The sequence below is a fragment of the Neopsephotus bourkii genome, unplaced genomic scaffold (assembly GCF_033783945.1).
Source record: "Neopsephotus bourkii isolate Nb327-2 ecotype Australia unplaced genomic scaffold, CSIRO-AGI_Nbou_v1 NB_855, whole genome shotgun sequence".
NCBI lineage: Eukaryota > Metazoa > Chordata > Aves > Psittaciformes > Psittacidae > Neopsephotus > Neopsephotus bourkii.
Window position 1 is genome coordinate 591,331 of NW_026901351.1, and position 23,027 is coordinate 614,357.

The 23,027-nt window shown below is 38.6% G+C and overlaps 1 protein-coding gene across 4 annotated transcripts in view; it reads right to left on the bottom strand.

Moving 5' to 3' along the window:
- Positions 1-4,665: 4,665 nt before the first annotated feature.
- HDAC9 (histone deacetylase 9) overlaps positions 4,666-23,027 on the bottom strand; it is a 451,614-nt gene continuing 433,252 nt past the window's right edge. For all 4 annotated transcript variants that reach the window (XM_061356435.1, XM_061356432.1, XM_061356433.1 and 1 more), the window contains 2 exons: positions 20,277-20,430; positions 4,666-11,115 (listed from right to left, as the gene is read on the bottom strand). In XM_061356435.1, coding sequence (XP_061212419.1) covers positions 11,076-11,115; positions 20,277-20,430 — 194 coding nt within the window. In that variant the 3' untranslated portion in view covers positions 4,666-11,075. The remainder of the gene's footprint in view (positions 11,116-20,276; positions 20,431-23,027) is intronic.

The following is a 23,027-nucleotide window of genomic DNA, read 5'->3' on the forward strand; positions in this document are numbered from 1 at the left end:
TAAAGACATGTCCGTAACATGAGGAGGTGATGGCTGTTACATAGTTGAGATAATTCTTCCTATATCATGTCTTGCTTCTTTATTCTTTTTTGCATCAAAGATGGGTACGTGAGATTGGAGCTCAGCAGACACATTTTGCTGTGATCTCATTTTAAAATTTCCTTTGAGCTGCTCAGATATCAGTTATTGTCCATATCACAGTTAATGATTCATTTTCATTTGCATATAAGGGTCTAACAAAATATGTCTTGAAAAGTCAAGTAACGCTGCTCAAAGGAAATCTAAGTAGGCAGAAAATAGATTTGAGAAATCACCTGTTCAGCAAGAAGCATATATTTTTTCAAAATTCCTGACTCACAATGTGAGTTAGGGATTTGCTCTGCATTCATTTGTGAGTACTTGGTGCGAACAGCCTATGTATGCTCTATCCTGTCTATTCACTGATCCCCTAAGGTTAATATGGGGCATAAGGACTGGGCTGATGTTTCTTTACTTAGTAATAAAACCCACAACCTTACGCTTATAAGTAGTGATAGTCTTGAGATGACTTTCTTCCAAATCCCCTGAAGCCTCATCTGAAATGGTTCAGTTGTTATCCCTTACAAAAGTTCAGTATTTACTGATATTTTGTGTTTGCAATTCATGTTCAAATCACAGCAACCAACACACCTAGCAGTATAAAGGAAAGGTCTAGCTCCTGTGCACAGTACATGAAAAGCAGGGAGTGAGTAAGAAAAAAAAAAACCACACAAGGAAACTACAGGATATGATTCATAAAAATCCCACATCTCCTCTATATGCTCATACTGTCTTTGAAAAAATAAACAAAAGTTTTTGTTCGTTAGCAGTGTCCCAGTAAGCAATACACATACCAGAGAACAAGCGAGCTTAAAACAATGAACTAAAATTAGAAGAGGAAGATTCAGCATCTAAAGTCACAAATACACATACACTTACTTTATAGGGCGAAGGCATCTGGAAGAAATATAGTCACATGGACTGTCTGGGTGCTGGCATTAAGACTGTAGCTCAGGAGATTCATCTGTCAGGTAAAAGCTCTTTGTGGATCCACAAACAAGTCTTTTAGTCCTATCTGTGAAAAGAGACAACAACTGGTCTGCATTTGTGGCTGTTGCAAGGATGAAGTCCTGGGTGTTTACAAGGATATTGGATTTTCATATTGAATGCCACTGAAATAAATTTCCTCAATCCACTCAGTAACTCAGTTTGAGCCATTTTGCTGTTCCAAGTCTACTTCTTACTGAAATGGAAGAGAAAAATATGGTGTGCACCTTTCATCACCGCTTTAGCATTAATAACAATATTTTTTCTTACATATTCATATTTTTCCTCAGCAAAAAAACCCCCACAAAACAGCAAACCACCCTGTGCAGCCAGATACTTGCTAGCCACAGCCAAGTCTCAGTAGACCCTATCAGCTCCATCAATAAACCACTTACATTCCCTTGGAAGGCATGTTCAACAATATCAAGAAGCAGCCAGTTCTACATAAGAGCCTGAGGAATCATAACTTGTGACCAGGACCACTCCTTACGTATTGTGCCATCAACCAGTAATAAAAGGAAGAGTTACTTACACCTACAGAGGGGGAAAGGACAGAAATTTTGGAATTGAAAGGTTCATTCATTTGAATGAATTGAAATTCATTTTGGAAATGAAAGGAATACATGCAAATTTTGACATTACAGAGAGGATTCAGGAGCAGCTATCTGATATATCCCCAGTGCAGATACAGGCTCTGAAGAATGCAACATGAGCTGCTATTGTAGGTCAGTGAAGACAGAGAGGTTTTCCAGCATCCAATATTCCTAAAATTTCCAAAGATTTCATTGCAAGGCATGCTACACCATCAAGATGATTCTCATTAAATAATTCATTGGACATTTTAAAGGAAAACTGAGTTCACATATTCATTTTTTAAGTTTTCCTGTTCTTTCTGCTGTTTATAGATGTTGCAGCTGTTTTTAAACTACGTACTCAACTTGCAATATGAACTCAAATGCCCAGTGCAGGCAGTTGCTCAGAAGGAGCAGGAACTGGTTCCTTCTAGCTAAGGTGGCAGAGACAGAACTGTTACACATCAGGTGTAGTGACAGACAGCACACATTTGCATTCTGACTAGCATCATACATATTTATATAAGATGATTTTTGAGGGATGAGGAGAGGTGGCTGATAATGAGAGAAATCAACTAATTTTGTTTTTTTTTCTGAAGAATCAGTTGTTATTTTTCCTGATCCATTTGGTAGTTAGAGTAAGAAATCATCTAATTTATACTTCTTCACAGACCAAATTTATCATTACAAGACCAGATTAATTGTAGTCTCTACTAGATTAACTATAGATGTTGCAATGAGATTCTCAAGACAAGGGTATCTAAAATATTGACAAAAATGTTAGACCTTTACTGATTGTGTTGAAGGAAAGAGAAGTTGAGAAGATATTATTACTAATTACCCCAGTTATGTTCATATTTTTTGTTACTGTGTGGAGCTTAGTAGAATTGCATGTAGTTAGGGTGGGCCACTGTTACAACTGAGATTAGGTACTGTGAACATGGAAAGTGAGCCTGTACTGATTTGGGGAACATAAATATTTGTAATGCATGCTATCACCCTAATCAGTTGATAAATATTTTGTTCTGATAACTCTTAATAACTTTAGCACAGCCTAATATTTAATTAGATTAGACAGTTAAAGAACAATGCGTTCAGATGCTATAATGATCTGAATGTTGCAAAATGAGGTTGCTTGTATGTAAAATATACCACAAAAGAGGTAATTTGGGATCTTATTAGCAATGCCCTATTCAATTATTAGTGAAGACATTAACGTGGCAGTTATAACCAGCTGGATATTTTTCAGTCATATGTGGACAGAGAAATTCAGTCTGAAGCAGCGTATGAGCCAAGAGGGGTAAATATGACAAAGTTTGCACAAAATTCTGGACCCATGCTCTTACTTAGCTTCTAGTCAAGTACAGAACCTCATTCTGGGTTTTCATTGAACCTGCTCCCTTTTGTAGGCAAGCCCAGAAAGAGATGTAAGAAGAATCTTGAAACTCTACTTTCTAAGCCTCCAAGAGGCCTGTATGAATAAAGTACTGTATCCAGGCCACTGACAGCAAATGGAACAATAAAATCCTTCTGGGAAAAAAAAAAAAAAAAAAAAAAAGAAGAGAGAGAAAAATATCTCAATACTTTTTCTGAAACCATAATTTTAACATTGTCTTCCTCTTGTTTGGCAGAGCAAAGAAGAAGAAATAAGGAAGAAGAGCAGTGGCTCAACACATATTCATTCAGCTTTTATCTCACTATTCTACTCCTTTCAAAACTGTCAGTGGAAAGATTTTTCCAGGGGAGAAGGATCTCCAGGGTAAGCAGTGAAAAAGCATGAGAGAAGGAATCTGGAAGAATTCACTCCCACCCACCTACAAGAGATTCCTAGAAACATTGTTCGCCTGAAGGTTTCCAAAAACCCACTCCACTTCTCAAAGGCAGGGTCATTTCTGTGGCAGGTTGATTTTAAAGCAACAGTGGTGTCTAGCTGGAAGCTTTCACAAGGTTGGAATGTTAGAAGGAGTCCCAGGAGAGAGGGTTTAATGTACAAAATGCAGGTGAGGCAGCTAGAAAGACATGATGAATGCAATTTATCACAGAACTCTGCAGTTTATCACAATGGAATCACAGGAAACAACCAGAGCAGAGAAGCAGATAGATAGACTGGATAGATTAAGGTCCTCTGGGCATGGAACTTGAAATATGCCAAGGAAATTACACGTTACACATCCAAATTTTCAAACAATATTTTACTGTTTGGAGTGGAGCTCTGCATTTTTGGGGCTGGGGTCCTTTTCCCCAGAAAGGAAAAAGATGTGTTATGCTGAGGGATGAAATAAAGCTAAAATTGTAGGATGCTGTTTTGCTTCATTTTGGTTTTAATCTGCCTCTGGAGCAGCTCTGGATATGTGCCAGGAGGTAGGGGTCTGCGTGTGCAAATCCAGTGCCTGTACTTCCCTCCTGCCCACTACATTTAGGTGCATGAATCTCCTCTCACAGGAACAATTTCAGTCCGTGAGCTACTTTTGACAAGGTGCAAGTGATCGAAGTGTGCTCGCAGCGAGCACACTCCTTCCTCACATCACTGCTTTTGTGGGGTGCCTTTCTTGAAATAGGTCTGTTGTATCTGTAACAGCTTCCAGTTTTACAGCAGCAGGGCTGGTGCGGTTCTGTGGTCCAGAGTATTGCTGCAGTGTGCTGGATATTCCCCACCTCCCACAAAGCAGAATTACAGATTTCAAAACAGCACATGTACTATTTAAATTGTTTCACTGTGAGGGGAATTACATGTTCTGCAGTGTCGCAGGACAATGAGGCAAAGGAACTCTAGAATATGAGCTTAGTGTTAAAGCTGGAGCTCTGCAATGCTCTGTTTTGTGTGCGTTTTAGCCTGCTGTGTAACATTATTTTTACATTAACATTTGTGGTCCCTTTTTTATGCACTCCAGCTTCACCATTTATATTTTAAGTCAGATTCCTATGATTCAACCAGGGGTGGTATGTTCAAAGTTCCACTTCTTTTTAGCACCGATTAAACAGAAAAAAAACAACACATGCAAGAAAAAGCTCAGAGTATCAAACAAGATTACTTCAAATAGCTTTTATTGACACTAGGACAAGACTATAGCCAAAGAATTATACAAAACACAAAACAAAAGGAATTTTAACAACTCAGTTTAAGACTATTTCACGCCAATCCAACGTTCTTATATCTATAATCAACAAAGTTCTGGAGCACAGTATTACTTCACATTACTCATCGGATGCTTTCAGATACAAAAATGTATCAGGAAAAATAACAATGGTTCCTTTTACTCTTACAGAAATATTACTATCGACCTTTAAAAGTGTTGCCCTTTGGGTCAGTCCCACTGATGCTTTATGCCTTAGAATCTGATCTGCCTGGAAAGACAGATTACAGATAAACTTCTAGTACACTGAGCAAAAGGACTGTTTCTTATCATAGAAACAGATAGCAACATGAAATTCCCAAGAAAAAAATAGACATTTCAGCTGTTCATCTCTAGACCAAGAAGTCGCTGTTGTAAAAAAACATGGCAGTAAGTTTGCTTTGAAAGCTTTAGTTATGACTTCACTAGGTATTGCTTTATGCTTTCCTATTGCATCATAACTTGAAATTTTAAGCCAATCAAGAAATTTAAAATATCAGTAAACTAAGCAGCAAGAGACATGAGTATGAACCTGTTCCCTTAACACATGATGTATACACCCTCATGAAGCCAGTAGACTGTATCTGCTACTGACAGTGCTCTCTCAGACACACTTTTCTATAAGCCAGAACTGGCACTTCATATCAGAAACAGGGATGTGTGGCCAAATTTAGATCTATATCTGTGCTTCCTTTACAGTTTCTGTGTGACTGAGTGCAAAGTTAAGGTTTCTTCTTTAGCTACCTCCTGGATCTTACCCAAAGCCTGTTAAGGGATTTCAGTGGTCTTTGAATCAGAGCATCCTACAGCTCTCCTACTGCAAACATGTATTGGCAGGCATACCATCGGGAATGGGTTAATGTGTGGAGGTCTTAGCACAGAATCACTCACTGCACAGTACCAGTGCCACGGGTTTAATGTGTCACTTGCCTTTAGACCATACATGCAGGAGAATGTACTTATAAATTACCCACCTCACAATGTACTAATTAACATCTGAACAGTAGTATCTTTGATGGTGCAGAACAACTTATATTTTGCTATGCACTATTCTAATATGCTGAACCACAGAGCACGGCACTACAGCAGAATGAAGGACTGTGCATAAGACGTAATTAACAGTTGCTGGCGTGTCCTTTTTGGTTTTCACTCTCTGTAGTGTGTTATTTGCTAGAGACTAAAACTGAGCTAGTAACAAGATGTCATGGGACAAAAAAGTTTTGGATCAAGTGAAAATATTACATTGTTAAAATCAAAATGGCTCCCTTTTGAGGTTAGAGAGGAATGCGAGTTTCACAATTTCTTTTTTTAACCATCAGCAGACAGCCAGCTAAATTGTACACATACAATACCACTTCAGTTTGGATCTGCCACAAAAATGAAACATTTAATTGCTGCTGGGAGTGACAAAGATAAGCTCTTCTTATTCCCACACCAAGGGCAGGAACATCTGTCAGAAAAGACAGACTTGGTTGGGTTTTTTTTTGTTTTCTATGTGCTACAAGATTGAGCTCAGTTATAGGTAAGAAAACAAAGCAAGTTGCTTACCTGACAAAGTAAAAGGTTGAATGATAATTAAGAACCCAAACTCCTCCAAATCCAGGATGAAAAGCAGGTAGCAGAAACCTGATTTAAAAGAAATTTTTTCCCAGCAGGTCCCCCCACCATGTACATATTCTGGTTTACTTCCATATGGAGTCTGTAAAAAGCTAAAAAAAAAGTACAATGGTTCACAAAGCTCCACTGTGACCTTTTAAAACAAAACAAGTGTGCGCTGCTATGCTTCTGGAAAGGCCACTATTGAGGAAAAAAAGGATACTATAAACATCTCCTCCATCAGTCATATTACAAAGTGTCTGCTGGGGGCTGATAGCTTATTGGGCAAATAAAGAGCATACACTTCAGGGCAACACACCTCATTACTGCTGCTTAGGATGAAAAACTGTACAGTGAGGTCCATCTCTGTATCCTTGTGGGATGGAGGGGGCATTTCCCAAAGAATAAATGTTCACCGAGTGTCTCCTTGCCCCTGCAAGCTAATAGAAGTTAATTGCCTCACAACCATCTATGCTTTTGGAAAAGTTCCCTCTAATTCTTTGTCCCAGACACATTGCCATGAAAGTGTCCTGCTGTCTGTCTACACAAATTAGTCAGTCTCTACATTCTTGTTCTCTACAGGACCTCTGGTGTTGGCTGCAGCAAAACCTCTCTAATCTTTCATCTCTGGTTATGCCTTTCAGCTTTTTAGGGAGGCTGCACTTAGATAAGACACCAACCCAAATACCACATACTCTAGACAGTGATTAATTCTGCCACTTTCAGCTGGCAGCATGTTGTTGCCTTTTTTTCAAAGAAAAGAAATAACCATCTTTGTTTACATAACAGCTGTTTATATTTTCTTTTTCTGTAATGATGTTTACTTAAGGTAACTTAATGATTTTATTTTCCTTGCCTGAAATTAGTTAAATCATTTTCACTGAAAGCAAAATTAGGAAGGTACATAATTAAAAAAGGGACTAATTCTGTCTTCTTTACACTGGCAAAATTCCCATGAATTTTGATTACTCACTAGGAATTTTGCCTGAAAAAGGATCATATAATCAAGCACTTCATTGCTGTAGATTATATTAAAGCCAAATGAGCACATACAGAATTTCTGCACACAGAGTCTCAAAATGAAGTGCAAGACACTCTTAAATTCTGAGATTTACTGCTCTTCATTGAACCTACTCCTGCCCAGGTAAAAGCTTTAAGTTGGATGAAAATCATTTTTTCTTGATATCCTGAGTCATATCCCTTTTTAATTGTCAGTTTCTACTAATAATTTAATGATCTAAGAATACAAGAGAAATAAAAGAATATAATAAAAACCCAACTGCGCTTATCATTAACTCCCTAAAGCTAGGGAAGAATATGAACTGAGCAAGCATGATAGTGGTACTTGCTGCTGAGGCATGTTTCATTCTGGAGGTTGGTGGCTTAGGGAAACCTCAATCCAGAGGCAGAATGCAAATTCTTGCACACTTTCCCCGTGAGGCAAAGATTCATTGCTAATGATAATGGCAGCTTAGAGTGGCAGTGCCTTGGGATGTCCTTCTGCCTGTTGACAGCCCCTCTGTCCTCAGCACCAGGCAAAGAATCACCCTGGGTCTGAGGGCTCTCTGCCACCTCCTCAGCTTCAATTTCCCCATGGAATCACACAAGGCACCACCATTCTCCCCATCTCATTTGTGCATTTCAGCTTATTTTTTCAGAGTAATCTAAGCTCAGATGTAGATATTTTGGCAGCCAGCTTGAAATATCTGGGACTGAATTTTCAGAGGTGTCAATCTCCCTAGTCTAAGCTGAGGTCCATGGGGCACATGAGAGTGTGATGTCTCCTCAAAAACAGCTCCCAAGCCTCTGAATTTGGATATTAGAAATGGAGAAACATGTAATTTGTGCATCTTTCTGAAATTCTTGGAATTTGTTGTTGAATCCAGCTAAAACTGGGCACTTTTAAGAGCTTCTATGTGAATATTTCCCTGGAAGTATGTCTAAAATTGCTGGGAGAAATTTTAACTGCAATCCATGGGGAGCTATTGATGGTAATAAAAATACTGTGAGAAGAAAACAGCAGCAAGTGAAACTGCCCTCTCAGAAAGCCCAGGTCTGCTTTGAAGGAAGTGTTGATATTCACCATAAGCCTCAATCATTTCCCAGAGGGCTATACAGTGCCTTGTAATGACATAATCAAAAAGTAATGGTGCTCTGGACTTAAAGGAAAGGAAAAAAAAAAATAAAAAATAAGCAGGGCCTGATCCATCTCCCATTGAAATCAAAGAGGATTTTGCTATTGACTTCAGTGAGAACACAGTTCTGGACACAATCTGTGTGCAGTTTATTTGCACATTTGCTTATCCAAATGATCCCAACTTTAACCAATAGCATGTCTGGATATCTGTCTGGGAGTACGCCTGTACAAATGCATAAGTGTAAGTTTAAAATGTGGTTTAATTCAAATTATTCTGTCATTTTAAAGGCATTTCCAGCTACAAAGGACAGCTTTAGTTGATTTCCACTCCAGAATATAGACCTTAATTGGTAAAGTTTTTAACTCATATTTCAAGCTGCAATTCACATTCAGTTTCATGTGAGCTAATTACACAAGCAGATTTTGCATTTGTGGGGTTAATTTGAAAATGCTCTTACTATGTGCCCAATTAAAATTTTGCAGCCACTATTTCAAGATGTGAAAAGCTCTACAAATCACACAACTCATCAGCTATGGTCCTTGGTTTCCTTGGAGGGAAATTTCTTTGAAGACCATAAGAAAATCACAGTAAATGGCAAGTTAGATTGCCATCACAAGTCTGCTGAAAATTCAGGATGAGATGAACTCCTGATTGCTTTAGTCATGTGAACACCCCCTTCAGAACAGCCCAAAGTCAGGCAAGGTGGCTTACACCAGGAGTCAATTTAGCCTGCTGGGACTCTTTGCATTACTAAAATGAGCATGATTTTGGCTTGTAAATGGGGGGTAGAATTTTATTTCACTTTCTGAGAGGCATACACCCATTTTAGAGTAAGCCTTTCAGAATAAAAGTTTACTTCACATTATAGGAAATGACAATCTTTTTTTAGATTTCCCTTTTCAAAGCATGCCTCAGATTTCTAACTTGTAGCAGAAAGCTTTTGTATAAGTAATAAAAGTCTTTAAAATTAAAATGCTAATCGTAAACAAACCCAAATGCATGAAAGGTATAGTCTGACTGCATAACAAAAGAGAATGATATAATTCTATTTGAGTGAAATCTTTCATCTTTGATTTACAGGTTTGAGTATGCCTATAAATGAAACCATATTGTTCCATATCTTTCATATCATGGCCTTCCCCAAAATCTTGCTTTAATTAAGGTTCCTTTCAGATTTCAGAATAAAAAGCATGACAGTCTTCACTTATGGCTTTAATATATCCTTTGAGTTCGGAAAATATATAAAAATGAACATCATTTGCTTTTAAAAGCTGAGAGAGCTATCAAATACTGCAAGCTGAATACTTCAAGGTATCTCCAAGGGTTCATTAGGTGAGAAAGTTGTAAACAAAATAAAAGTTGCTGTAGCAGAATTTTGTTCATTTGAAGTAGTCTTCCATACATGCCCAATCTCTTTCTCTGACAGTAAGGCAACACGTGTAACAGTTTAAGCGTTCATTATCAGCTAAAGGCACAACTATATGTTACGTTCTCAAACATGGAATTAAACAGCTAAAGTCACCTTGCAGGGAGATCTTGCTGCACTTTGGGGAGCTAAAATAAAGCATAAACCGTTTGAAGCTTCTTAAGCAACACCAGTTCTCTTAGTGTAGGACTATATAAAGAATCAGTTTGTATCCACATGACAACCTGTAAAAACACCCTCAACACAACCTCCACAGAAACACCTGAGCTTCAGATGAACTGCACGCAGTTACTGAAGATCGCTGCTCTTAGAGTCAGGATGCAGAAAGATTTCAGAACAAAGTAAAAACACATTTGAAAAGCCATCCACACTTGATCTCTGCTGCACATATGGTGAGAGCTACTGTCAACTACAGAGGGTACAGCACTTTTTTTCTTTAAAGGCAGAAGATAACTCATTTTAGAATGTGTTTTCACAATAGAAAAGATTACATGAAATGGGGAGGGATGCCTGGGAGAAGGGAAAAGAAAGTAAAGCACCAACAAGCACAGTAATTCAGGGGATTTATAGTACAATAACAACTGCTTTCCCTTTAGCTAAATTCCCTCATTGTAATTTACACACCTTTCACTTATTTGTCTAAGAACTCATGGCAGGGGGTTAAAAAATGGCTCATAAAATAAAGGTGTCCTTTTTTCTTTCATTACACAGAGCGAAGAAGACTAATTCTATTAACAATTTAACACAGTATGAAAAAAATTACCCAGTAAAAATTGTCAGAAAGTGATTCATGGGGTTCACCGAGCACTTTGCTGGCTGTTGGAATTCTTGTATCTATAATCTATCATGTAGAATTTTGTAATACTCTATTTCACAATTTATGTTGTGAGCCGGTCAAACAGCATATAAAAAGCATGCTCGAGGCTTTTTCTCCCAAGCCCGTTTTGCTGTAACTCTAGAATTGTGGCGGTTATATTTAAGGAATCTTTAGGGCCCTTTCAAGTCCATCCAAAGAACAAGTGAAGTTGCTATTCAGTTTTGTGCCTAGTGTTTATGTTCTATCTGATCTGTGCCACCCAAGCAGCAGACAAGACATGTCTGAGGGTGCTTTGGGGGGATACACAATGATGTCACCCACAGGAAATATCAGGGAGGACTTGGCACTTCAGAAGGCTGGCTCTTCTTCCATGGGCTCGCCAGCAGCTCTGTAAAAATAAACAGGCAATCAGAATACGGCACAAGAGTACACAATGACATTGTAGATTTTCATGCATAATCAAAGCTGATTTTTCAGCTCTCTCTGATGTTTATTTGTGTTATTTAGTTATCCATAAATAGAGTTTCTTTCCTAGGAAGTATAAACAAATGTCAAGTGGAAAAACATTTTAGATCCAAGCAATCACTGAAAATGTTCCTGTTTATATTAAAATATGTCAGAATATTTTATAACTTTTGTCCAGAAATGTACATGCTTTGTATCAACATACTCAAATAATTTCATGAAAAAATAGCTGTGATACTTTTATTTTACAAGCTTTTGCAACTAAAAATACATGCATTTATTTTTTTCAAGTGGGCAAAAAGTTACAACAAAATAGTTTATTAGTAGTCTAGTAGTTAGCAACGTTTTCTCTGGGGTTCTTCTTCAGCCTTCTGATTTTTGATTCTGAGAATTTAGAAATGCATTGCCTGACTGCCTGCAATTTCTGGGGCCGAATTCTGAGCTCAATCAGCAAGGTCACTGTCATAATGAAGGTATCTATTAAGAATATTAAATAGGGTTATACATGTATCTTTTGTTTGAAAGCCTCTGGGTAATAATCAGGTTAGGTAAGATGAGCTCTTTAAAACACCAATAGATAAATAATGGGAACATACGCTGAGCTGGAAAAAAGTGTCATAATTCCTTGTATCTGACAAGCTATCACACCCGAAGATTATCCTGGCAGTTATAAAATGGGAGGCTCCTGAGATCACAGTCACTATTGAAGAGTGGAAGTATTTGGACATAAACCAATTTTCACCTCAGTCTGGCAGAATACCCTATGACAAATGAGCTGAAGACCTCCCTAAAAATAGTCCCTTCAAGCAATTTTGAAATGAGGGTAGAGAAAAAATAAATGCAAATTAATAAATGAGACATTTACTGGATAAAACTTGTAAGCCAGTATAATAACTGGCTTTAGTAAAACATCCCTCAGAAAGTACAAACTCGTGAAATCTCACGAAAAAAAAAAAGTAATTAATGGGTCTTGCACGGGCTTTGGTAATTTGTTCAGCAAGGAAGCCAGAGAACTCTAAATGAATCTGGAGTTTATTACAGTCTTTCCCAATGAAAAATTCAGCAGTGTGTTTTTAAATGATTTTATGGAGGTTATTCTTTTATGATTTGGAATGATCACAGATAGTATGTTGAAAAATATGTCAGATGAATGATATGTGAAAAATAAGATATTTTCAGACTAATAATTTCCAAAGGATTACTGACCCTAAAAGACTAATAGTCTATAAATCTCAAAGGTTTTGGTCCTCTACCACATGGTGAAGAATGTTTCCTATGTACAGTAACCACTGCAGCTCCCTCCCTGAAAGGCAAGGTGAAGCCCTTTTGCATTTCTTTTTACCCCTCTTACATTGCTCTGGCTTGCAGCAGAGATGGCACAATGGCAGCCAGCCTGCTGCTGATGTCCTCAGGTTTGATAAAGTATCATGCACCATGTGGGGGATTCATACTGATGGTGTATGTTGCTGTTGTGCTGATCACAAACTTCCACTTTGTCCAGCCACTTTTCGAAGACCTGCATGTCCTCTGGCATAATGCAAATGTGCAATAAGCCACTGCTAAGCATCCAGGACCTAATGGGTCTGTATTGAAAGAGGATAATTTGGAAGCAGATAACAGTTCAGCTCCTAAATTGGGCTGTGAGTAAGCAAATGAGAAGGCATAGTTGTCAGTAGATCTCAATTAGAGATTGGCAGATCAGGAAGGACTGGAGCTCTGGAAAATCTTTGGAGTGAGAGTGGGGCTTGGGGTTATTTATAAGGATCTAGGGAAGCAGTATGTGCATCAATCTGTTCACATGTATTTGGCTTCTGGGACTGACATTCTCGTGACCCTAGTACAATCGAGAGATGATCTTATTCAGGGTTTTAGTCCTGGGTAATTTTTCACTGATGAGGGTAATTCTGAGAGCCACGACTGACCTCAAGTGCCATATTCTAATATATTCCAATATTTTCTAACCATATGCCAATATTCTGCATCAGCCAGAGCCTAAGCACCATTAGAATATTTTTTTTATGCCAGTGGCAGATGTAAGGTGCTTTATGGAGAAAGAGGAGGAAGTTAGGGTGCCCTGGTGAATCCAGCTGTTGTCTCTCAGCATGGCAACTCTAAGAGCCTTCTCCAGTCTCCTCTTGAAGACTTATGCGTATGCTTTAACTTAATTTTATTCATGTCAGAGAAGTAACTGAATCTATCCAAAGGCTAATCATTCAAAATATACATTTTTATGAGATAGCAGCTTATGTCAGAGTTTTGTGTGAAAGCCAGTAAAGTTTTGGGGTTCTTAGTACCAAACAGACCCATTTTTCCCTATTTGTACAGAGAGAAAAATACTGTAGTCCCCCTAACCTTGAGCAGTGAACCAGTATATAAACATTCTGATGATATCAAAAGTTGTCAAAAAAACCCAGTAGAAATCGAGGAGGCAGAGTCTGACAGGCCAAATTTATGTTACTTCAGTTATGTCACTGTTAGTTACATCCGTTCAGTCACTCTTTCTGTAGCTGACAAGAAGTTGGCATAAAAACATAAAACATGCAAAAAAAACCCATGCTGTACTGTATGCTCTAACTGGTTCCTCAAAGGCGCAGCTGTGAGTTCAGGTCTGATTTGGACTGATTCTGGGCAGTCAGCAGATTTAGAAAGACATCAGTTGGGACTGTAATAATTGTAGAAACACAGCTGTGATTCGTCATTAAGGCTTCACTGTGGCTCGTTTGGACTGCAAGTTCCTAGGAGCTGAGGCCTCTTTGCTTTGCTTAGTTTGGTGTGCTGGAAACAGTACCCATCTACAGTTCTCTAGATGTACAATTCAAATTATGGCAGACTGGAATACTCTGTTTGAAGTTAATGCTAATCAAAATTATTCCATTTAAACCTTAAAACAAAAGAAATGGATGAGACAAAAATCCTACCATATGGATAGAATCTGGCAAAACGTGTGGCATATTAAGTATTATCCTGTGGCAGCTGAGAATAAACAGCAACCATATTAATTATGAGAATATTATTTCAAATAGTTCATATCTGCACTTTTAAAAACTATTAATATTTAAGAATTATGATAAACCCTGTACGTAATCCAAAAAAGCAAATGTTTCTCTTACCTTAGTTTTAGAGTTACAGAAATTCCTCATAGCTACATCATCACACACATAAAAATAAAAATTCAAGATATGTTTCCAAGCCACAGAAACTGCTGAACAAAAGATAGATTTTCTGGCATGGTATGGATATTTTATGCCATAATCTGTTCCTAACTTAACTCAGCTGTTTTAGGGAAGATCACTGTAATTGAAAAGTGATCCTCTGGTAGCAAAGAGCCAGAGAAACAGAGGTACATTTCTATACCATGAAGATGATTCAGAGTGTCTGCCTAAAGGCATTGCATAAGAGATCCTGAGTAAGTGTATATCCTAGTAGAAATAGACTTTGTATGGATCAAAGAAAAAGGAACTAAAAGTAAAACTGATCATAGTTTAAGACCAGAATAAGGTAGCTACACATATACTTTGTAAAGAGGAAATAATATCCAAGTAAGGCAATGTAAATAAATGATAAACTCTGGCAAGATAAATGTAAACCCTTGACGAGGCAGGCCAAAAGGAGTCTGAAGAGCAACATGTTAAAATCATAAAAACTAATAATAAAAAGATCTTTCAAAGCACATCAGAAGAAATGATCAAAGCATAAAAGGAGCATCAAGGAAGGTAGACCACAAGAGCAAAATGAACTATTTTTGTCTGTGTTCACTGGAGAAGTGTCAGGGAGACTTTATTGTTTGCAGATGAGCAATCTTAAACTGAATCAGGACTTAGAACAAACTGATATATTAAACATTTTCAAATTGCTAAAAGCAGATGATATTTGTCCACTGTGTTCTAGGGGAATGCAATTATGATATTGCTAAAGAAACAATTACTGAGCATATTCTACTGCTTAACCTTGCATCCATACAAGAGGTAGAGAAAGTAATAAATTCAGTTCCCTTTTTGGAAACTGCAGGAGATACAGTAAGCTGGTATGTGGAAATCAGTTTTAATCAGTGATTACTAGGCATTTAGGTAACAGTAATTTGGGTAAGAGTTAGGTCTTAACACTTGGAAAGAAAGTGAACCTTATAAATTTATCAGAAGTTTCTGAAGGAAATGAAAGAAGAGGAATCAAGTGATAACCCTGCACAAAGAAACCTTCCAACTATTTTATCCAAATGCTTTGAGGAACCTAGGTAATGAAAGAAGGCCCTCTCATAGGTAGGTAATCCATCAAAAGTAGGAAACAGGTAATAATATTGGTGATTTTTCGCTATGGAGGGATTCTCCAGAGCATCTCAAAAGGGCTTAGCAGACTGTCAGTATTTCTAGGTGATAATGTTTGTTGATGATGGCAAACTACCAATACTGGTCAGTTCTAAAGCCCCTAACACCATTTCTGAATGGAAAAGAAAGCAAATTAGCACAAACTAAAACACAATGCACAAAATAGGAGGGAGAACAGATTTAATTGTTTTTACACAGTGGTGGCTGTGACTGAGAGCTCGAAATTAATGGTAGAAGAGCAGAGAGCAAAACAAATAACATTAAGATAGCGTGTTCAACACCTGGAGGCCTGCATGCAGTTCCTACTCCATCTCAAAGAAAACTACAAAAGGCACAAAATCATGAGGGGTAAGAAATTATTTTCATACGATGAAGAATACAGAGTCTTGAGACACCTGAAGCCTTTAAAATCAGAAATGGGGCGGAGACTATGAGTAAGAATACTGCTGTAAGAACTAGGGATTCCCAGTGAATTTGCTGGTTATAAATTTAGAGCAATGCCTGATGAGTCTGTGGGATCCACTACCTAAGTACCACAGGTGTAAGCTAGTTTAAAAAACCTTTGAGAAGTTTATGCCTGGGTAGGTATCCTGGAAGCTTTAAATGACATGGGTCAGATACAGCTGTTGAGACCTACCAACCCATTAGGACAAGGCCTGTTCTCAAACTCCTCTGCTCCCAGTTCTCTTCCTTATTCACTACCCCACCTGGGGGATGAGAGGAAGCTGGGCAAGACAGGTCTGCAGCCTGACCTGGGGAACCTTGTTCTTTGGCAACTGATCCTGGCTCTGACTTCAGATTCTGTTGGGTATGCACCAGGTAGGTGCAGGTTACACAGCACAGCTAAAGTGGATACCCAAATAGCTAAATGTTAAGAGAAGCTCTATGACTTGATACACAAACACAACACGAGATCCTGATGGTGGCTAGCTGTTCCCCAAGGTCCAACCAGTTGCTCTGGTATAGAGTAATATAATGTATGTAATATAATGCAATGTGATTGAAACTGCAACTGGTAGCTCTGTAACAGTAATATCTAAAAATTGCACTTTGTTTTCATTTCAATTTGAATAAAATCTCTATCTGAACAAGGGCTATAAAGTCAAATTCTGATAGATGTCATTCTCAAAATTTACTGTTTGCTGTAAAAATAGTAAGCGCAAGATATATCCCTCCACACCCTTTTATTTTTTTTATTTTAAGAAGAAACATACAGAAGCTCCCATGTATCAGGGACAGCACTGTACTGAATATTTTCATAGCGTGATTTCTGAAACAGATGTCTGGCCAAAGCAAAATTCTAATCAGCTAAATCCGTATCTCATATAGGGAATAAGGAGTTATCAACACACAAAGGTTATGGTAGCTAGAAATGTTTTATAGGGCATGCCTGTTCCTTTAATTGCATCTGTATTTAAATCTGTGCTAGCATCATGCATGTTTTCTTTCCTATCCACAAACTTTTTTCTATATCTGTTTTCTTCTGAAGTCTATAATCAAGTTTCAATCAGACGTTAAAATGCAGAGCTCTGCTTTGGTAAAATGAAAGTGCAGCAGCTTTTCACAGTTTTCTTCATTTAGCATGCCAGAGAAAATCAAATAAAAAATAATCGCCACTGTCACTTCAAGAAAAGAAAGAAAGAAGGAAGAAGGAGAAATACTTAAGATGGGCCTTAGCGAGGAGCATTTTATCATTTATTCATCAGTGGTAAATGAGTCAGATATGAGTTGGCCAGCAAAATACCCAAAATCTTAGTTTAAAGTGAGTCATCTCACTCCAGTCACCAGTATATCCTCCAACATAAGTAGCAAGAGTTTTCCCCGGAGACTCTTGTTGCCGCTCTCTTCATCTGGAGGACTGACCATCTCAAGCTGAAGTCAACAGGATATCTACCTGTGTTCAGTGAAACAGTGTTAGAGATGCAGGCCAGAATTATCAGCCTGGCTGACCATGGTGGGAATTTAAAGAAAGTAAATTGGCTCCTGGCATAATGAAGGAAGCCTTCAGCCCGCCCTGTCAGCCATGGTACTTTCTGCTCTGATCCCACCCTTCCTGTCACAACCAACTTTCCCAAACAAACAGTCAATGCAAAAGCTTGCAACAGGTCTTCAGAAGGTGGCCCACATCTACAATGGGGAAAGGAGGGTACACCTACAGTGGCCGTATTAAGATGGCTTGAGAGCCCAGATGAGCTCTTACATAACTGCAGCCTGGTAGTTTGCCACAGAAAAACGCTGGAGAAGGAGCAGTGCATACTTGGTCCTGAATTACAACAAACACAACAAATAGGAAAATGTAGAGTTGGAACCAACACTACATTGCTGCAGTTTGCATTGGTATGTGCCTATGAAATTAACAGCCTGTTTTTGTGAAATGAATGAAATTATACTGGCATGAAACCAGAGTGTGCAATGTGGAATCAGACCCTGGATTTATGATCCCATGCTGGACTTACATTCATGCTCAAAGTGCAGCCAGGTCCTCTCAGGTCTCCCAGCAGCTCAGAGGACCCTCAAAATCAGACTTTCGAAGTGCCCATATTTTATTTCATGTTCCTCCTTACATTCAGCAGAAAGATAACAAAGAGAATGATGTCCTGAAGCCTCAGAAAACCTAACCATCAATTTTGGTCCACTGGGACAGCACTTATGTTGTCCTGTCTGATGGCAATCTGGCTTTGGGTGACTTCTTTGTGGGTTACAAATGTGGAAACAGACTTAGGAAAGCATGTGTGCATAGGGGGTTTTTTTTGAGCTGCTAAAAAATCTCAGCAGTACCACAGAAGATATTTCAAAGGCAGGCATTTTTCCACAGAACAATTAATGATGACAGATTGGTCCCTATAAGAGTCCAGAACTGATGAAGTGTACTGAATCTGGCAGCCACATGAATTCCACTTGTGTACATTTCAGTGCATCTGGTTTTGGGTTGTTTTTTTTTTTTAATTTCTCTCAGCTCTGCCCTGAAATGCTATTTTCAGAATGGATGGAAACTGTCACAGGTTATCATTAGGTAGGTAATAAATACAATAATTAAGTATAGTGTTAGCCAAAGGGTTATTTTCTTCAAATCATGTAGGACCAGCAGTTACTTTCAATGGCTGTAGTTTTGAGTGAAGGCACATAACAAATACAATTCTTGGTTATTCTGAGCAATGTGAAAATACACAAAATTAACCACACCCTTACACAGAAAAATTTAAAGCTTTACTTTGTTTGACTGCATTAGTTCCAATACTTGAACGAAAAATCTTTATCTTTTAGTGCTACACACACAAGAGCAGGCACCTTTCTGTCTCATAACTGTCATAAATATATATAAGAAAATGTAGGTTTTACTTAGCTGAGCACTGATTAACCCTCTCACAAAACTAAAATATGTCTCCACTTGTCATGGATTCTTCGCTAAGCTTTTATGGATTTGTTTGCAATAGTATCAGCACAACAATAGCCATAGCATATTAAAATCTAATTACAATTGGAAAGGTAATTATGCAAATACTTCACTAGCTATCTGTGCTCCCTGTGTGTCGCTTTGAGCTGTGTCTGTTAACTCATTGACAGATGAGTGCTCCCACTGTTGTGAAAGATGTTCAGTCCCAAACTCAGCCATAGTTTTTAGCACCATTGAAGTTCCCTGCATGCCTATCAGGTCAGTTCTGATTAAAGAGCCAATGAAGGAGGTTAAGAGCCAAATCAAACAAGTAGCTGTCACAATGTAGGAAAAATGCATCTTTCTGGCTCCGTTCCTACCACTGCCTACCCAGAGCTCCCTCCTTTCTCTCCTGGTGTTGCACAGCTCTGCTCTGCAGTCTGCAGGGAGCTGATGAGTCTCCTTATAAGGTTTTTTTCTCCTTTCCTCCTCCCTCCCCTGTTTTCTCTGGGTGATGGAAACCAAATGGTTCCACTGCATTTTGGGTCTTCCTCTACTGGTGAGGGCCAGGGAACTTTGTCCTTAAAACAAGTAAATAGGAAACTCCAAGAACTTCTGCAGTAGCCTGTTTCGTAACAGCTCTTTGAAGAAATACTGTTTTTTAATGACACAGTATTGGGTGTCTATCTTTTTTTATTTTTTAAAATATCTTACTGGCAAAAAACCACAACAGCAATTGCTGTATCATTTTCTCAAATTGTGAAATTGAATGCAATCTTCATTAATGTAAAATGTGGCTGACAAGCTGGAAAAAAAACAGCATTCTCACTCTTTGCTGGTGTACCTTCATTTTGATACATGGAAAATGCTGGCCCTAATCCTTGTCAGGATTGCTTTAAGTTCTATACTGGCACCTTTCCATTGCTTCCAGGGAAATAACTTTTAATGCATGTCTAATATTATTTAATAACGATTTAAGTCCATCCTTATTAAATTTATCTGAATGTGTGTTAAATGCCTTCCTAGAAAATTAGAACAGTTTTGAATAGCCTCCAATGAGAAGAATATGGTTAGTTACACTTGATCATGTCTATTTTCTTCATATGGATATTACACTTTTTGTGTACTAGAGAGCATTAGACACAGGGAGAAAACAAGGTTCTTGCACTAATCATGAACCTTACTAAAAAATGACACATGACAGAAAATATCTGCTAGCATAGAATATCTCTGCTTTCAGTGGTCAAGTGAGAGAGCTCAAATCAGATGAAAACTTACAGGTAGCTCAATTAGCAGTTAAGTTTGGAACAACCTTTAATCTGGCTGTCTTCTTCACCTCATTTGCCTAGAACGAAAGGCTTGCTCTCTACAGTAATTGCATACACTTACCTGCTGCTTTCCTGAGGGATACACTGCTGAACATCCACTGAAAGAGAAGCCATAGCAGATACCGTTTCTGTCTCCTCCCTCTCTCGTTTCTGAGACTCAGCCAGAGCACAATCCACTGGCACAGAGTATGGCTCCACTGACTTCCAGTACTTGCCTAAGGAAAACACACATAATAATTCATTGGAATTTTAGCTAGCATGGTGGTACAAGCATAGTAATCACTTAGTTCAACACTGAGTGATTACAATTTAAAATCACTGTGGTACAGTTGAAATTTCAGACTGCAGTGAGGAGGTGTATTTCTGAACCTAAGAATGCCAAGTTGGAAAGTGCTTTCATTCCAAGGGCTGTGTCACAACCTTCCCCAGAAGGTAATAAACTGGAGGAGTAACACACAGACTAATGATCACATACTGTTAGACAGGTTATTGGCTTTATCTGCACAAGGTGAAGGGAGTTCAGGGCAGGGTTAATACCTAGAAGCTCTGATATGGCAGACAGTTGATGCATATATAGCAAATAGGGCTAGAAAAATTAACATTGTTGTACAAAGTGCTCACAGAGCAGTGTCTTGAAGAGGAAAAAAGTCAGAAATGCCAGCTCAGACTGGAGTGATGTTGCCAGAACAATCAGGTTTGTTAGTCCTGGATGTTCTTTCTCCTCCAACCTCAGGGCGTATACTAGAACAATAATTTATTTAAAACTTTTATATATGAACTGGCTGCTGCTGAAAAGCTTCTAGATGTCATAAGGAATAGAGCTTTCTGGTTTGCTGTGTAAAAACACAGCATTGGCTTAAAAGCCTGAGTATTCTCAGCTTTCTGCCTGCAAGAGAAGAGACAGTAAGAAGCTTCTCAAGCAACTCAAACAATGGCAAGTAACTCATGGTCCACATATAAAATGGTCTGCTACTGCAGTGCAACTAGGAAACAGGTTGATTAGTGGGAACCAGGTGAACAACTAGGAATTTACATGTGTATTTCTTACAGTCCAGTAATCCATCGAGCTCTCACTAATTGTCAGGTGGATGACACCTGGAAATTTGGAGAACTGGGAAGGCAGGGAGCTCTGGACCAGAGCTTATTCAGTGTTTAGCAAGAAGCTTCCAGCAGCTGCAGAGGTTGAATCGGGGTACTTATCTGGGAATTAGATAGAGGGTTTCAACAACTGTGAAAGAGAGGGGATCAAGTAGAGGACTTTTCCAAGGGCCAGGAGGATTTTGGCAGTTGAGCAGCGGGCTCAGTTGAGGTGCTTATCCAGAGGGTAGCTGGAGGCTTTGACAGCTGGGAGGCCAGGACAGCTTTGGTGCTGCCTGTGTTGCACAAAGGCTGATGAAAACTCCCTCTTTGGTAACACAGCTCTCAATACAGTTTCAGGCTTTTCAAAAGGTGGACTTTTCCCTCCAGTGAGAAAGCAGCTGTCGATAAAGCCTGAAAATGTCTTTATTCAAAAACATCATTGCAAGATGAAAGCCCAAGTCAGCCTGCAAGAACAAGCAGTGACCATGGCCAGTGTGTTTCTTTGAACTGTAATAGTCTGCATATTTGAGTAGTTAGCAGAACCTTTAAATAACAGGGACCTTCTGGGGATAAAATGTAAAGTTCATTAAGTATCCTACAAAGTTGAGATTAAGTGTTAGGAGGTTGGCTTTGTTCCAAAAGCATGAAAGACGCAGCTAAATGTTACATACGTAACAGTAGGCTCAATGATTGGAGCCTGGCAAATTTTGTAAAAACAATACAAAAATGTTCTATTATTAGCTTGCTGAGTGACCATATTCTCTATTCTTTAAAAAAATACACCAAAACTAAGCAAAAAATTATACGAGCATTCCACAATGTTCTCACAGATCATATGTGCAAAAGCCAGTCTTTGCAATACACACCCAATTCAAACCCTATAATTTATGAGCTAAATGTCTGCAAAGTGGGTGGGGTTTTTGTTGCAGAAACAGATGTGCAAGAAAATCAAATCTGTTGGCATGGGAATAATACCCCCTCTTGCCTATAAAAGAAATGAACCCATGTTCACTGCTGGAGTTTTCAAGGGCTCTTATTCATAAAATAAAATATCAGTACTCAGCTACCACTGTGTTGCCGTCCTGCAGCAACAATAAAATGGCATCAGTGAGGATTGCTACATCACATTAGTTCATTCACACACAGGCTCGCATACCAGCTGCCCCCTGAATCCTAACTTTCTTGTAACACTAAAAGTCAGCACCAGTTCAAGCATATTAGTGGGCTCTCTGTGCCCATTTAACTACCAATCACACCCAAGCAATCGATGATTTTCCTTGTTTCCCTGCATTGATAATTGTATTATGAGAAGGATTTCAGTGGTAGAAAAGGAAAGCAGAGTCAGGCCAGGAAGCAGGTGGCAGCACCTATGCCGCAGTGGAGGGTCTTGGAGAAGGGGAGTACATGGTAGGGTGTTTGTGGTTTGTGGAAGAAAATTTTAAAGCTGTTCCAGTTAGTAATTGCATCCAGGTAGCAGTGAATACCTCATGCAAAGAGGGCATTCTGATGCTTGTGAAAAAGCAATGGTTGGTTTTAATTTAAAATCAGGAAATCAGATTCTATGATCTATGATCTATTCTATGATTCTAAACCTGTACTTTACAAACACCTCTGGTAATCAGAGCAGCTTTGCAAGTTTCTTTTTATTCAAGACAATATTTACATGTTGTATGCAAACATACAGGACTTGCATGCATGTTAAGCCAAAAGACTTGCAGGCAGAGTTTTGTGG